Genomic DNA, 17285 nt, shown 5'->3' on the forward strand with positions numbered 1-17285 from the left:
TTTTTCCTTCCTGAGAGTTTGCTTCTGTACCCATCTTGACCACCCCATGCATTTTCCTCCACATCTCGTTCCTCTCCACAGCCATTGTTTGTCCAAATCTCCCTCTATTTGGACCTTCAGCTCTGTTGTTTGTGTTTCCCTCCTCTCTCTACTGTTTTGTTCTATTTTGTTTTTACATAAATATATATATTTGTATACAAGATCGAGGCTCATGAAAGAGCTAACATTCATCACACAAAAAGTCAGCTATCAGTCAGTCAGTATCAGTATCAGTAGCAGTTTTGTGTAGTCAACATAAAATAAGGGGAGCGGTAGACAAGATGGGGAGAGAGCTGGAAGGACACAAACACAACATTTGAGAGCAGGGACATCGGGAGAAATGTGGGAGGGAGAAGGCTTGGGGGAGGTGGGAGAGGTATAAAACATATGGACACTGCTTCTACTTCCAGGAAAGAAGTTGGAATTTCAAAAAAGTGGATCTGGGGTGAATTAGCGGGGGTAGAAAAGATCAAGGTTTTGGATGTGGGAAGATAAGAGATGGTGGTGAACAGCTGTTTTAAAGACCTGGAGGGAGGAGTGTGATTGAAGGGAGTGTGGGAGTTTGTTCCAGAGGCGGTAGAAAAGGGGAATTAAGAGTGAGGGTGAGCAGAGAGCCTAGATTTTGGCAGTTTAACCACAAGAGGGTTGCTTGCAGATTTTGTGCGACTTGTAGGAATATTTGGGGGACAGAGCCCAGAGAGAGCTGTGGAAGCAAGGCCGGAGAGGAGTCTGTAGAAGACAGAAAGACCACCAACCTGCCTGCGATGAGTGAGTGAAAGGCCCTCGGAGTTAGCTTCATCGCAGGAGATTCCAATGATTCTGAACGCTTTGGTTTTAACAGCGTGAAACCGAGCTAGGTTTGAGGCAGGAGCACCGGCCCAGAGGGGGGAACAGTATTCCATTGAGCTGTGGATGAAAGTCTTGTATGTGGTGAGGAGCTCAGGTGTGCCAAGGAAGGACTTTGCACGATGGAGGATGCCCAGTCGGCGACTGGCTTTGGAGGCCAGTTTGGAAATGTGGTTTTCCCAAGAAAGAGCATGGCAGATAGTGAGACCCAAAAGCTTGAGCGACAGAAGTTCTTGGAGAGGATTGTTGAGAAAGTGGCTGGGGGGGTTTTCCAGTCGGTCTTTTCGGAGAGACATAGTAAGAGTGTGAGATTTGTCAGGATTGAAAGACATGTTCCACTTGTTTGACCAGTCTGTGATTTTGTCCAGGTCTGCAGAGAGTGAGGAGCCTGCACAATGCCGATCTGAGGGAAGAGGAATGGAGCGGCAGAGAGTGGAGTCATCAGCAAAGAGATAGAGAGGATTTTCCAGAGAGTCGGAGAGATCATTGATGAAGACCAGAAAAAGCACAGGGTCCAGAACACTACCTTGGGGTACTCCAGCCAGAACAGGAAGGGGGAGATGAGAGAAATCCATTCAGGGCCACACGTTGACTATGACCAGAGAGGAAGTCCGCAAGCCATACGTGGAGATTTGCATTGATACCATAGGAGGAGAGTTTGGTGAGCAGACCTGGGTGCCAGACCGTATCGAAGGCACGTGATGTCAACGGAGACAGCTCTGAATTCATGTTTGGCATTGAGGACCTCCATCCATTGTTGAGTCAGGTCGGTTGCGCTCTGATCCATTCTGTGTTCAATCTCTTCCATGAGCCTTGACTCAGTATAATTTTCTTTTTCAAATACTATCCACCCTCGGTTATATGCCAGGCTTGGCCAGTTGTTTATAGTTGTTGTTGTTGTTCTGATATTGACCTGATGAATGGAGTGACCGATGATGATGTCAGATTTCACTTGTATAGCCTTTTAAATAATTGTTTCATAACCAAGGGATGGTTGGCATGGGAGCACTGTTGGTGTGGGAACACCACGCCCAGCAAGAGCTCCTCGATCCCTTTGGCAAACATATCGCATAACCCTGAGCCTGTTGAGTGGCATTGAATGGCATCGTGTGAGTCTCTTCATCCTGAGGCCATTCCTATGTTAAAGGATGCTCATCATGTCTACAGGAAGCTCAACGAGGAGGAAGCCGATATGCAACAATCGCCGAATGAGGTTGTGGAGAAAGATGTGGAAACCACGCCGACTATGAAAGGGGAGAAAAAGAGGTGAGCCTGAGGTGATTACTTTATATGATGGGAATAAATGAATATACTGTCCAATATATATTTTTTATGTACAACTTTTTTTACACAAAAAGGAACGAAAGCTTTTGAGGAAATTGTTGTATTACCATTAATGGGGTTTGCTACACGTGACGAGGTCCAGCAATCCGACACCCTTTTGTACAGTATGCTTAATTATGAATGTTGTGACTTGAATCTGCGTTGTGCTGCATTATGGAGGAGACCCCATAATGTTTGACAAATTTGAATATAATTTTGTTTAATCTATGTTACAGTCACCCAGGATGTTACGTCACAAGTTATTCAGTTAGTGAGTTATCACGAGTTATTATAGCATTCAAGATGCTGATGTTCCAAGCTTTTAACGGTTCCAATCATCGAGAAATTTTACCACAGAATGCAGAAGTCATCTTTTTTGCATCCCTGGTCCACCAAAAGATCGTCAACGATTGTGTGCTTTGTGGTTGAAAAACCTAGGAACAACCAAATTCAACATCACAACGTATGCTCATTCAAGATATTGTGTTGTTTACGAAGACCACTTTGAGCTGTCAGCATTCATATTTGATCAACAGGCTCACTACCTGGGAAACAAGCCTCGGAAATTGCTGAAACATGATGCCGTACTGACACTTACCGGACGAGAGTTAACTGGTGATTTGAAGCCAGGCCCATGTGAGCCAGGTTCAGAGCTAGTCCTCAAGTAGTTATCTGTATGACTAGAATACTAGCAGAGCCTACCTGTCACTTCGCTGATGGACCAATTCATCATCCTGTTTGCCAAAAATTGCTATATTGGTTCACTGCTTCTGTATTGAGTCTGTAGATCACGATAAACTCGATCAGCATATGAGAATATTTCATCAGTTTATGAAGTGCCCTCAGGTCTATTGTTTGGTGGCCCATTGGGGCTTCATTTGTCATATGCCCCGAGGGCAGTTTGCATTCTCGTAAGATAGCCGATTGATCTGCCAGAGATCGTGCACCGCACATGCACAGTCTTCAATATATAAATGTTATTGTTTTGCACATACTGGCCCGCAGAATTGCGGCAGCCAACGGATCCTGATCGTTGCTTCGCTGATAGGTTCAATCAAAAGACAGACATTAGCGTTTTTGACGTTTGCCCCCCCCCCCCCCCCCTCACCACCCATGTTCACCTCAACCACCTCAACTCACCCGTGTTCACCTGTTCACTGATGAGTTTGGGACAGCCCTAGTTAACTACTTAAAGTGAATTAAGCCCCCCTGGGGCACCCTCTTGTTGCGTTGAGTAGTGTATTCGAAGAGCTCACTTTAAGTACTGTAGTTAAACCTTTTGGGAGTGGCAAAAGCTCCCAGGTTTCTGATAAATTAGTGTCAGGAATGGTGTCTGCAACTTTCAAATTTGTTGGTCATTACTGTGATTAATGGATGGCAAACTTCGTGCTTAAGAATACGGGTTTCAGTAATTGAGTGGTGATCAGGTGTGGGTCGGTTTGCCAGACTTCCAGTTTTCAACCGGACTTTCTAGTTTTTAAGGGGTTAGTGCAGTGTCCGGTTGGAGGTACCGACCGACCGGACGTCAAATATCCCGTCAGAAGTAATTTACACAATTTGTGATTGTTAACATTTGCTGGTAAAGCAAGATGGTTGCAATCTAAATATGAAAAATACTAATTACGTTTGTGGGGGTATGGATGAAATACCGTAGTGGAGATAGGAATGTATAGTTTAGCATGGACCGTGTAATGCGAAGAAGAAGAACTGCCTATGTGCATAAGTAGGGAATCTGTAGAGAATAAGATCGTATATGTGTCTCCATACGTGGGGTGGAGCTATGCTAATTATGTAGATAAAAAATATGATGATTTTGTAATTTCTCAACACTCTATACAATTTATTTAATGGGCAAATACTGTCTGTCTGTTCCCACCTGAAACACGGAAATGATGGTCGGAGGCAATAAATTACGTACAAGTTGCTTCAAATTAATCCATACTTACGGGAAATTTATAATACTGCCTCAATTTGGCGAACGGTAAAGAGGAACTAACACCATGCTTACACAGCGGAATGGCGGTTGGGCCACATGACTCAACGTTGTGCTACATTCAAAATAGTCAGTTAAACACATATAAAAAATGGCAAGCTGTATAATGATCGTGTCTTAGGCCTATGTAACGGCCAATCTTCCGTTCAAAGACGTTTGGCAAATGAATAAAGGCAGTTAGGCCTACTTTCTTTCTAACATGGTCTAAATAATCACACACGTACATTACAAAGTATTCCAATGCATAACTCTGGGCTTGACAAACACATCTTGTGGTAACAGGGTGTTCAAACTAAAGCATATCAATACAAATCAGTGGTAATATACAGCACTATTTCCTGATTACGTATGTACACAAACTCGTCAGTCGTGATGCGGTCCTCGCCATGAACGATGTACTGTATGAGAGGAAATGCGTCAGAAATGAATCAAGATATCCCAGTTGATCAAATTTAACATTACCAGTTGCAGTACAAAGAAGATGAAAATGTATCATATTATGAGGCTATATTTAACAACCACTAACGGCAAATATAATTATGCGATGTTGTCATTTACATGAGAGTTATATAATAATATAACTACCATGACATGATTGATATAATTATAAGCAGTGAACATGTTTTTGCTTCAAACGCCATGCAGTTTATTTTTGGAGTGATAGAGGCAGCCGTCTGTTTCCGACTATTTTCTTTTTTTAACTCGACAGGAACCACACCAGAAAACCCATCATTAATGATTACTGTATAAGGTCTTTGTCTGAGTAATTTAGGGAATCTCGCGACTGCACTGTGAAAAAAACCTCTTATTTTTTTTTTACTTTTAACGATGTGTATAAAGCGAGTTAATGAGGCAGGCACCTCCGGGCAATGGGGAACTTCTGAGCCGGCTATGTGACGTTCTGGCACTTCCTCGCAACACGCAAATGGCGTTTCGAGTCCGAGTGAGCACAGCACCTGATGCTGTGTGCGATTTGTGCGGACAATGTTCCGATTAAGCCGTTTGGATAGTTGTTAACATTGAGAGAAGAAAACGCGGGGAAATTGAAGGGACCCACGATGTGAGGGAGGGGCAGCAGAGGTCAGTGGGGGGGCTGGGAGGTGTGGGGTGGGGTGGATAGGTGTGGGGGTCTAGGAGCACGGGGTGATGGTTTGGGGAGGGGGATTGAGGGGAGGGGAGGGGATGAATGATCAAGGAGGGGAGGAAAGGTCTTGAAGGGGCGGATGTGGGTGTGGGGCCTGGGAGCATGGGGTGATGGTCTGGGGAGAGGGGAGAGGGGTTGAGGGTCAGGGAAGGGTGGGAAGGTCTTGGAGGGGCAGATGTGGGGTGTCTGGGAGCATGGGGTGATGGTCTGGAGGGGGGGATTGAGGGGAGGGGAGGGGATGAATGGTCTGGGAGGGGTGGGAAGGTCTTGGAGGGGCAGATGTGGGGTGTCTGGGAGCATGGGGTGATGGTCTGGAGGGGGGGATTGTGGGGAGGGGAGGGGATGAATGATCAAGGAGGGGAGGGAAGGTCTTGAAGGGGCGGATGTGGGTGTGGGGCCTGGGAGCATGGGGTGATGGTCTGGGGAGAGGGGAGAGGGGTTGAGGGTCAGGGAAGGGTGGGAAGGTCGGGGAGGGGTGGAAAGTTCTTGGAGGGGGAAAATGTGGGTGTGGGGATCTGGGAGCACGGGGTGATGGTCTGGGGAGGGGGTTGAGGGTCGGGGAGGGGTGGGAAGGTCTTTGAGGAGGCGGATGTGGGTGTCTGGGAGCATCGGGTGATGGTCTGGGGAGGGGGGTTGAGGGCCGGGGAGGGGTGGAAAGTTCTTGGAGGGGGAAAATGTGGGTGTGGGGGTCTGGGAGCACGGGGTGATGGTCTGGGGAGGGGGTTGAGGGTCGGGGAGGGGTGGGAAGGTCTTTGAGGAGGCGGATGTGGGTGTCTGGGAGCATCGGGTGATGGTCTGGGGAGGGGGGTTGAGGGCCGGGGAGGGGATGAATGGTCGGGGAGGGGTGGGAGGTTCTTGGAGGGGGGAAATGTGGGTGTGGGGGTCTGGGAGCATGGGGTGATGGTCTGGGGAGGGGGGATGAGTGTCGGGGAGGGTTTGGAAGGTCTTTGAGGGGGCGGATGTGGGGGTCTGGGAGCATGGGGTGATGGTCTGGGGAGGGGGGTTGAGGGCAAGAATAAAAAACCGTTCTTTTTTTCTATCGTGGTGTTTTAGCACGGGCTTCCAGCTAGTTAATAAATGCAAGTCCAATGTAAAATATAGTATATTTGACACGTTCAGAATTTCACAATGTTTGACATGTTTTTATGAAGTTGTAACATTATTGGATGCTGCGATTCAACGTGCAAGTCGTTCAATTCAACAAGTATATTGTGATGTCATCACCTGCACACGTGTACATTGTCCCAGCATCATAGAATATACCATCATGTGATCAGGTGCACATGTGTACATTGTCCCAGCATCATCGAATATACCATTATGTGATCAAGTGCAAACGTGTACATTGTCACAGCGTCATAGAATATACCATCATGTGATCACGTGCACATGTGTACATTGTCCCAGCGTCATAGAATATACCATCATGTGATCACGTGCACACGTGTACATTGTCCCAGCGTCATAGAATATACCATCATGTGATCACGTGCACACGTGTACATTGTCCCAGCGTCATAGAATATACCATCATGTGATCACGTGCACATGTGTAGATTGTCCCAGCGTCATAGAATATTCCATCATGTGATCACGTGCACACGTGTTCATTGTCCCAGCGTCATAGAATATACCATCATGTGATGACGTGCACACGTGTACATTGTCCCAGCGTCATAGAATATACCATCATGTGATCACGTGCACACGTGTACATTGTCCCAGCATCATAGAATATACCATCATGTGATCACGTGCACACGTGTACATTGTCCCAGCGTCATATAATATACCATCATGTGATCACGTGCACATGTGTAGATTGTCCCAGCGTCATAGAATATTCCATCATGTGATCACGTGCACACGTGTTCATTGTCCCAGCGTCATAGAATATACCATCATGTGATGACGTGCACACGTGTACATTGTCCCAGCGTCATAGAATATACCATCATGTGATCACGTGCACATGTGTACATTGTCACAGCATCATATAATATACCATCATGTGATCACGTGCACATGTGTACATTGTCCCAGCATCATAGAATATACCATCATGTGATCACGTGCACACATGTACATTGTCCCAGCCTCATAGAATATACCATCATGTGATCACGTGCACACGTGTACATTGTCCCAGCATCATATAATATACCATCATGTGATCACTTGCACACATGTACATTGTCCCAGCGTCATAGAATATACTGTTGCGGTTTTGAGTTTGTACAATAAAGGTTAAATTTCCCCCTCGTAGTTTAGTCACACAACAACATGTAGCCTCGCGGTAGTTCAGTTATTTCTTAGTATGTGTGAGAATAGTCCTTTTCCTGTGTTAGTTTTGCGTTGAGTAGAATAATGAGTAGGTCCTTTCATTGTCCTCCATTGCCTTATGCCGCCTCCATTGCCTTATGCCGCCTTACGCCTCCTTATGCTGCCTTTGCCTTTTTGGCGCGAATTAACACGAGGCAGGCCTAGCAAATTAAGGCAAGACCGAATGAGGGCGGCGGAGAAGCTGATGGTAAGCGCGGGCCGCCAATCAGGGCTCGAAGGGAGTGGCTGCGGCACTGCGTCACAGGGTGTGGTTGGAACATTCGAGAGGGATAAGGGCATGGCCATATAACTCGTTGCGCGAAGCCCCCACAGCAGTTCTGCGAGAGGGGAGCTGCAGTCAGTTAGCAGTTCAGGGAGAGGTGAGCTTGTGCGTTGAGTTATTGGAGAGGCGCTTGTTGAGAGAGTTAAGAGTTCTGAGAGAAGATGCGCATGAACCCAGCTATAAGCGCTCTTACCAAATTGGACGCTCGGTTGAGCTTGAGGCCGAGCCTCTATTGTGTTATGCGAGTGATAGCGTGCCGGTAACTAAACGTGCTGTGGAAAACTGCCAAGCCGGCGAGAGACGTGTACATTTCCCTCCTACCTGCTGTGCCCTTTGTTCGAGAGACACGCTACAAGGATCCCTTCCACCGCCTGCTTGCCTTCATCGTGGGACGTGCTGTGACAGTGGAGAGCCACGCCGGGCGGGGCCATTCCTGGATGACAAGGCAGCACGTGAACATCATCCTGCCTGCATTTCCCCTTTGTGAGTGTGATCGGGCCCGTGTCTGGGATTAATATAAGACTGACTAAGGCTGCTCTGTGTCTCTGTGCTTCTACCGACCTGTACATATAAGTGTAAATAATAATTTAATCGTGTTCTTCCTTTATTCGACCGTCTCGTCCCTTCCATCATTGACTAAGCGTGGTACGAATAGAACTGCTCTAATCGGGTTCCAATACCAATGGTAACTGCACGGACCACGTGATATGCAATCCGCTCGGTGTACCCAAATTACACGTGGCTCGTGCGAGGCCTGCTTCCCCGCTTCCGCAGCGGCGCAGGTATTTAGGTACGTGCGAGAATTGCCCTGAAACCCTACCTTGCGTTTGCCCGGGAGGGGCGTTTCAAGTCTCGGTTGCGCCGACCCAAGAAGAACAAGGGGCTTAATCTCCCCTTGGTAAGGGTAGGAAGGGCGGCGGAAAACCGTAACAATACCATCATGTGATCACGTGCACATGTGTATATTGTCCCAGCGCCATACCATCATGTGATCACGTGCACGTGTGTACATTGTCCCAGCGTCATGGAATATACCATCATGTGATCACGTGCACACGTGTACATTGTCACAGCATCATAGAATATACCATCATGTGATCACGTGCATGTGTGTACATTGTCCCAACAACATATAATATACCATCATGTGATCACGGGCACGTATGTACATTGTCCCAGCAACATATAATATACCATCATGTGATCACGGGCACGTATGTACATTGTCCCAGCAACATATAATATACCATCATGTGATCACGTGCACAGGTGTACATTGTCCCAGCAACATATAATATACCATCATGTGATCACGTGCACATGTGTACATTGTCTCACATCGTTGTACAGCACAGGAGAGTTTCGCTCGAATTAACGGAAAGGTTTTTTTTTTATTTATTTATCTACTAGATGACAATTTCCACTGATGGCCGCGGTGTGACCTCTCATTGACGTAGGCTGGAGCAAACTGAAGTCATTCAGGATATTAAACCAATAAAATAGGAACTTCCTTCATTTTGGTTGTGTCGTAGCTTGGGGGTAGGAACCGGGGACACAGGGACGGGGGGACACAGGGACGGGGGAATCATTGTGCAGCAAAGTTTTAATGAAAATATGAATATGATTAAATACAAGTATTTCATGGTGTGGAATATGATTATTTCGCCCATCAGAAGTCACAGGAATGCAAGATATGGAAATCGGGGAAAGTTAGACTTTATAGAAAGATGGAGATGGAGATGGAGAGGGATAACTGGAATTTCTGGGTAAATGAACTTAGATGGACTTGTTTAGGGCAGTTTCAATGTGGTGATTACAAAGTGTTCTTTTCTGGTCACAAAATCTGTAAAAGAAATGAAATGGCAGTGATTTGTAATGGGATAGCAGGATTAGTCCGACCCAGTCAATGATAGGTTAATATCAACGGACCGACGTCATGGTAAACGGGACGGATATGATGAGATGGTCACGGGGTCTGACTCCAGCAGCACGTGGAGGATTAATAATAATAATAATAATAATAATAATAATAATAATAAAGGAGTCTTATATAGCCCCATCAAGCAGAGTAAACTACCCTCATGGCGCTTTACATTATCATGCGAACGCACACACACCGCACACACACACACACAAACATACACACACACACAGACACACCTTCACTCTTGCCCTATTCCTCTCCCTCCCCATTCAAAACCCACAGATGTATACTCCCCCTCCTCCTCTCCTCCCTCCCCCGCACATGTACACAGACACGGCACTGGAGGCCAAGTTCCTTAATTATTAATAGATGTGTGCGTGGGTAATTGCTTTACTGCCTTTTGTAACTGATGTGTACTGTATCCTCTTGGTAAGCCGTGACGTAATCACGTGACGTGACGTAAGGGGCAATCTTTGAACACGACTGTGTCAACCGGTTAAAAGACCTAAAAGACTCTGGGGACCCAAAAGAGCCAAAAAACCCAATGGACCCAAAACACCCAAACTACCCTGTAGACTGTTAAAGACACAAAATACCATGAAGACCTAGAAGACCCCAAGGACCCAGAATAACCCAAAGACCCAAAAGACTGAAAAGACCCTGAAGACCCAATGGACCCCAAAGACCCAAAAGACACCGAGGATCCAAAAGACCCAAAGGACCCAAATGACAGAGGATCCAAAAGACCCCAAGGACTCAGAAGACCCCCAAGGACTCTGAAGATCCAAAATACCCCGAAGACCAAAAAGACCCAATGGACCCCAAACACCCAAAACACCCTGAAGACAGTTAAATAGACTCTCTATGATAGGGGTCTTTATGAAAAGAACAGGAGAAGATCCAACAGAAGGTGAAAGAAAGATGGAGGGACTATACCGAAACTCTTTACAAATGACATAGCAATATGATGGCAACCTTCAAAGAAAGAGAATGAATGAATGATCGTTTTTTAAAGGCCATTTTCCCCGCTAGAGCGGGGATTAGCATTGCGGGCCCCATGACAATCATGGGTCCCTGAGAAAGAACCACGAGTGATAGAATGTAAGGTAGGTAGAAACTTGAAAGAACTATCGAATGGAAAGCACCAGGTGCCGATGCACTTCCAATAGAACCCTTGTAATTGGAGGAGGCAATCCAAATTTTTAACAGCTACCTGTGCACATATCTGGAGTAGGATTGTATGGCCTGAAATGTGGAATAAGTCAGTCTACATATGGTACCATTACCAAAGAAAGGGGATGCAAGAGAATGTTCAAATAACTAAACTATTGTCTTGATTTCACATTCTACAAGATATTACTAAAGATCATTCAACATAAAACAGAAGACGTCACCAAGCAAGAAATGCCTGTATAGCGAGCAGGTTTCAGAAGAGGAAGAGGTACCAGAGATCAAATCTCAAATCTGAGGTGGGCCAAGTCAAAAGCAGAAATATCCCAGAGGTATATCTCTGCTTTATAGATCATAATAACGCTTTAATTTGTGTTTACCATGAATTGATGTGGATTATGCTGAGAGAAATGTGGATGTCGGAGCACCTGATATGTCTAATAAGAGGCCTGTGAAGGAGCTGCGCTCCAACGCGAGTCGAAAGAATTGACGCGACCAAAGACGGAATTCGTCCGAGTTGCTTTATTGAAACAAAACAGCTCAGGTATTCTAACAAGCCCGTTTATCGGGCAGCAATATATATACACATTTATGCCGGGACGTTTGCCCGGGAAAACCGAGAACGGGCATGCCCGGGTGTCAAGGGCGAGTCCTGGAAAGGCGAGTCTGGACATGCCCAGGCGTCCTGGACGCGGCCTGGCAAGTCGAGGCTGGCATGCCCGAGCGCTCTGGGCGAGCCCTGGAAAGGCGAGAGCGGACATGCCCGGACGCTCTGGGCGAGCCCTGGAAAGGCGAGTCTGGACATGCCCGGGCGTCCTGGACGCGACCTGGCAAGTCGAGGCTGGGCGTGCCCGAGCGCTCTGGGCGAGCCCTGGAAAGGCGAGAGCGGACATGCCCGGACGCTCTGGGCGAGCCCTGGAAAGGCGAGTCTGGACATGCCCGGGCGTCCTGGACGCGGCCTGGAAAGTCGAGGCTGGGCGTGCCCGGGCGCTCTGGGCGAGCCCTGGAAAGGCGAGAGCGGGCATGCCCGGGAAAGACGAGACCGGGCGTGCCCGGGAGGTTCGTGCGTGCCCGGGAACAGCGAGTCCGGGCATGCCCAGGAGAGGCGCGTCTGGGCCCGTCCGGACGAGCCCGGCATGGCGATCGCGCCCTGACCGCGTCCTGGCAGGTGCAAGGCGATTGTGTACATTCAGCGGGAACCGCTACACCTGTACATAAACAATACAGAAAAACCTTGATCTTTTCTACCCCCGCTAATTTCACCCCAATTCCACTTTTTTGAAATACCAACTTCTGTCCTGGAAGTCCTTGGTCTCCTTGTGTTTTATACCTCTCCCCCCCCCCCCCCATCCCACGCCTCCTCCCCCCAAGCCCTCTCCCTCCCACACATCTCCCTGCTCTCAAATGTTGTGTTTGTGTGCTTCCCCTTCTCTCCCCATCTTGTCTTCCGCTCCCTCTTTTTATATATTTTGTTTATCTGGTTGATTTGTTTGTGAAGTAAATGTTAACTCTTTCACGAGCCTCGATTCAGTATACAAAAAAAAAGAAAAAAAGTACAGACTACGAAGAGACAGAATAGCTTGGAATTGTAAAAGGGGTCAGAAAGGAGGTGCATTCTCTATCTACCCTTACTTGTTCAATCTGTATGGTGAGTCCATCATGAAGAAGTCAAACTTGGATGATATAGAGGCTGGATTCAGGTTTGGAGAAACCTCAGGTATGCTGATGATACCACTCTGTTGGCAGGAAGTAAAGATAACTTGATGAAACTGTTACAAACAGTGAAGAAGTTCAGTGAAAAATCTGGTCTTTATTTAAACCTAAAAAAAAAATTAAAGTCTTGTCAAATGAGAAAATCGATGTTCAGATTGGGAGGTGATCATGTGGAAATAGTGTGAGGTTTCTTCTTCCTGGGCTCTAAAATTGAAGGAAATGGAGAATGTGGAAAAGTAATTGATAGATGTGATTTGGGGAGAACAGCAATGTCAGGATTAACAAAGATCTGGAAAGACAAATATGTGACAATAGAAACCAAGATTAGGATGGTGAATGCTCTGGTATTTCCAATTTCAACATATTGACGTGAGTCATGGACAGTGAAAAAATAAAGGATTGACAGTTTTAAAATGTTGTGTTGGAGAATGTAAAAAATTCCAGGGAGTGCAAAAAGAACAAACAAACCGGTGCTTGAATAAATGAGACCACGATGCACATTAGAAGTGGAGATGCTCAAACAGAACCTGTCAAACTTTGGTTGGACACATGCGGACTGAAAACAAAAGTTTGAAGAAATCAACCATACTGGGTATGGGTAAGGGAAGTAGATGAAGAGGCACACCTTGTATGTGCTGGATGCATGAGGGTAAAAGGCTGCAATCAAGATGTCTCTGCTACAGCCTCTGGAAGCAGTGCAGGATAAGGAAGTTTGGCAAAATCTTATCATGAATGTCAGCAGAAGTCAACACGACTTGATGGAACTAGATTACGGCATATGGGCAAGTTGGGGTAGAATCTTTTCAAAAGTTTGCGTCGCCTCAAACTACTACTTATAATACTGTAATTATTATAATAATAATAATAATTAAAACTGCGGGCAGTGATCATCCGGGGACCAGAGAACTCCATCCTAATTGGACGGGTGCTCGCCAGAGTCGTTGACGACAGCCCGGATCCGATTGTTCAAAGTTTCAACTCAATCGATCGAAAAATGAAGGCAGGGATCCATTTTAAAGGTTTACAAAAAATCCAAAATGGCCGCCATGTCACGTGACCTATGACGTCATAAGTAGGTATATGCATCCGATCGAAAAATGAAGGCAGGGATCCATTTTAAAGGTTTTCAAAAAATCCAATATGGCCGCCGTGTCACGTGACCTATGACGTCATATTTATGATATGTATACAATCATGTGCCATACCATAAGTGGTCAAAGTTTCAACTCAATCGGTTGAAAAATGAAGGCAGGGATGCATTTTAAAGGTTTTCAAAAAATCCAAAATGGCCGCCATGTCACGTGACCTATGACGTCATAAGTAGGTATATGCATCCGATCGAAAAATGAAGGCAGGGATCCATTTTAAAGGTTTTCAAAAAATCCAATATGGCCGCCGTGTCACGTGACCTATGACGTCATATTTATGATATGTATACAATCATGTGCCATACCATAAGTGGTCAAAGTTTCAACTCAATCGGTTGAAAAATGAAGGCAGGGATCCATTTTAAAGGTTTTCATAAAATCCAATATGGCCGCCATGTCACATGACCTATGACGTCATCATTGTGATATGTATACAATACCATGGCGTACTAAAAGTGTTCAAAGTTTCAACTCAATCGATCGAAAAATGAAGGCAGGGATGCATTTTAAAGGTTTTCATAAAATCCAATATGGCCGCCATGGCACATGACCTATGACGTCATCATTGTGATATGTATACAATCACGTGCCATACCATAAGTGGTCAAAGTTTCAACTCAATCGGTAGAAAAATGAAGGTGGGGATTCATTTTAAAGGTTTTCAAAAAATCCAAAATGGCCGCCATGTCACGTGGCCTATGACGTCATAATTAGGATACGTATACAATCACGTGCCATACCATAAGTGGTCAAAGTGTCAACTCAATCGGTCGAAAACTGAAGGTGGGGATTCATTTTAAAGGTTTGCATTAAATCCAATATGGCCGCCATGTCACGTGACCTATGACGTCATATTTATGATATGTATACAATCAAGTGACGTACTATAAGTGGTCAAGGTATCAAGTTCATCTGACCAACGGTTTGGCCTGTAGGTCGATACAAAGTTCAGGCATCACAATATTAATTAAATAAAAGAAATGCTGAGTCAGCATTTTCTTAATTGGCGCGCCATAGACTAATTAAGCAAAAAATGAAAAATCGGCGAACATAGACTTCTTCGCCTTGGGGTGTAGTATATGTGTGCCAAGTTTCAACTCAATAGGTCAAAAGATGAAGGAGGAGATAGCTTTTTAAGATTTTCACTAAATCCAACATGGCCGCCGCTATACATTACCTATGACGTCATACTTAGGATATGCATCAAGTCAGATGGGGTCCCATACATGGTCCAAGTTTCAGATTCCTACGATGAAAGGTGTGGCCTGTAGGTCGCCAACAAATTTCATGGAATCATAATAATAATAATAATTAAAACTGCGGGCAGTGATCATCCGGGGACCAGAGAACTCCATCCTAATTGGACGGGTGCTCGCCATAGTCGTGGTCAAAGTTTCAGATTCCTACGATGAAAGGTGTGACCTGTAGGTCCATACCACGTTCATGGCATCACAATATTAATTAAATAAAGAAATGCACAGTCAGCACTTTCTTAATTGGCGCGCCACAGACTACTTAAGCAAAAAATGAAAAATCGGAGATGACAGCTTTCTTCACCTTGGGGTGTAGTATATGTGTGCCAATTTTTGCACTTTTTGGACAAATGAACTTTTTTAATTGGCACGCCACAGACTAATTAATAAAAAAATGAAAAATCGGCGAACTCAGCGTTCTTCGCCTTGGGGTGTAGTATATGTGTGCCAAGTTTCAACTCAATAGGTCAAAAAATGAAGGAGGAGATAGCTTTTGAAGATTTTCACTAAATCCAACATGGCCGCCACTATACATTACCTATGACGTCATACTTAGGATATGCATCAAGTCAGATGGTGTCCCATACATGGTCAAAGTTTCAAATTCCTACGATGAAAGGTGTGACCTGTAGGTCCAATACCAAGTTCAGGGCATCACAATATTAATTAAATAAAGAAATGCACAGTCAGCACTTTCTTAATTGGCGCGCCACAGACTAATTAAGCAAAAAATTAAAAATCGGAGATGACAGCATTCTTCACCTTGGGGTGTAGTATATGTGTGCCAATTTTTGCACTTTTTGGACAAATGAAATTTTTTAATTGGCCCGCCATAGACTAATTAATCAAAAAATGAAAAATCGGCGAACTCAGCGTTCTTCGCCTTGGGGTGTAATATATGTGTGCCAAGTTTCAACTCAATAGGTCGAAAACTGAAGGAGGAGATAGCTTTTTAAGATTTTCACTAAATCCAACATGGCCGCCGCTATACATTACCTATGACGTCATACTTAGGATATGCATCAAGTCAGATGGGGTCCCATACATGGTCCAAGTTTCAGATTCCTACGATGAAAGGTGTGGCCTGTAGGTCGCCAACAAATTTCATGGAATCAGAATAATAATAATAATAATAATAATAATAATAATAATAATAATAATTAAAACTGCGGGCAGTGATCATCCGGGGACCAGAGAACTCCATCCTAATTGGACGGGTGCTCGCCATAGTCGTGGTCAAAGTTTCAGATTCCTACGATGAAAGGTGTGACCTGTAGGTCCATACCACGTTCATGGCATCACAATATTAATTAAATAAAGAAATGCACAGTCAGCACTTTCTTAATTGGCGCGCCACAGACTACTTAAGCAAAAAATGAAAAATCGGAGATGACAGCTTTCTTCACCTTGGGGTGTAGTATATGTGTGCCAATTTTTGCACTTTTTGGACAAATGAACTTTTTTAATTGGCACGCCACAGACTAATTAATAAAAAAATGAAAAATCGGCGAACTCAGCGTTCTTCGCCTTGGGGTGTAGTATATGTGTGCCAAGTTTCAACTCAATAGGTCAAAAAATGAAGGAGGAGATAGCTTTTGAAGATTTTCACTAAATCCAACATGGCCGCCACTATACATTACCTATGACGTCATACTTAGGATATGCATCAAGTCAGATGGTGTCCCATACATGGTCAAAGTTTCAAATTCCTACGATGAAAGGTGTGACCTGTAGGTCCAATACCAAGTTCAGGGCATCACAATATTAATTAAATAAAGAAATGCACAGTCAGCACTTTCTTAATTGGCGCGCCACAGACTAATTAAGCAAAAAATTAAAAATCGGAGATGACAGCATTCTTCACCTTGGGGTGTAGTATATGTGTGCCAATTTTTGCACTTTTTGGACAAATGAAATTTTTTAATTGGCCCGCCATAGACTAATTAATCAAAAAATGAAAAATCGGCGAACTCAGCGTTCTTCGCCTTGGGGTGTAATATATGTGTGCCAAGTTTCAACTCAATAGGTCGAAAACTGAAGGAGGAGATAGCTTTTTAAGATTTTCACTAAATCCAACATGGCCGCCGCTATACATTACCTATGACGTCATACTTAGGATATGCATCA

General features: G+C 45.0%; 1 protein-coding gene across 4 annotated transcripts in view; it reads left to right on the forward strand.

Annotated features, from left to right (window-relative positions):
• The window catches only part of LOC137434463 (ATP-dependent translocase ABCB1), a 202411-nt gene that overhangs the window by 33214 nt on the left and 151912 nt on the right, over positions 1 to 17285 (forward strand). For 3 of the 4 annotated variants that reach the window (XM_078785560.1, XM_068127478.2, XM_068127482.2), the window contains one exon: positions 2053 to 2151. In XM_078785560.1, coding sequence (XP_078641686.1) covers positions 2078 to 2151 — 74 coding nt within the window. In that variant the 5' untranslated portion in view covers positions 2053 to 2077. Of the gene's footprint in view, positions 1 to 2052; positions 2152 to 7888; positions 8434 to 17285 lie in introns of those variants that run through there. The other variant, XM_068127481.2, reaches the window with a different exon arrangement.

The sequence above is a fragment of the Myxine glutinosa genome, chromosome 10 (assembly GCF_964187855.1).
Source record: "Myxine glutinosa chromosome 10, kmMyxGlut1.1, whole genome shotgun sequence".
NCBI classification, from domain to species: Eukaryota; Metazoa; Chordata; class Myxini; order Myxiniformes; family Myxinidae; genus Myxine; species Myxine glutinosa.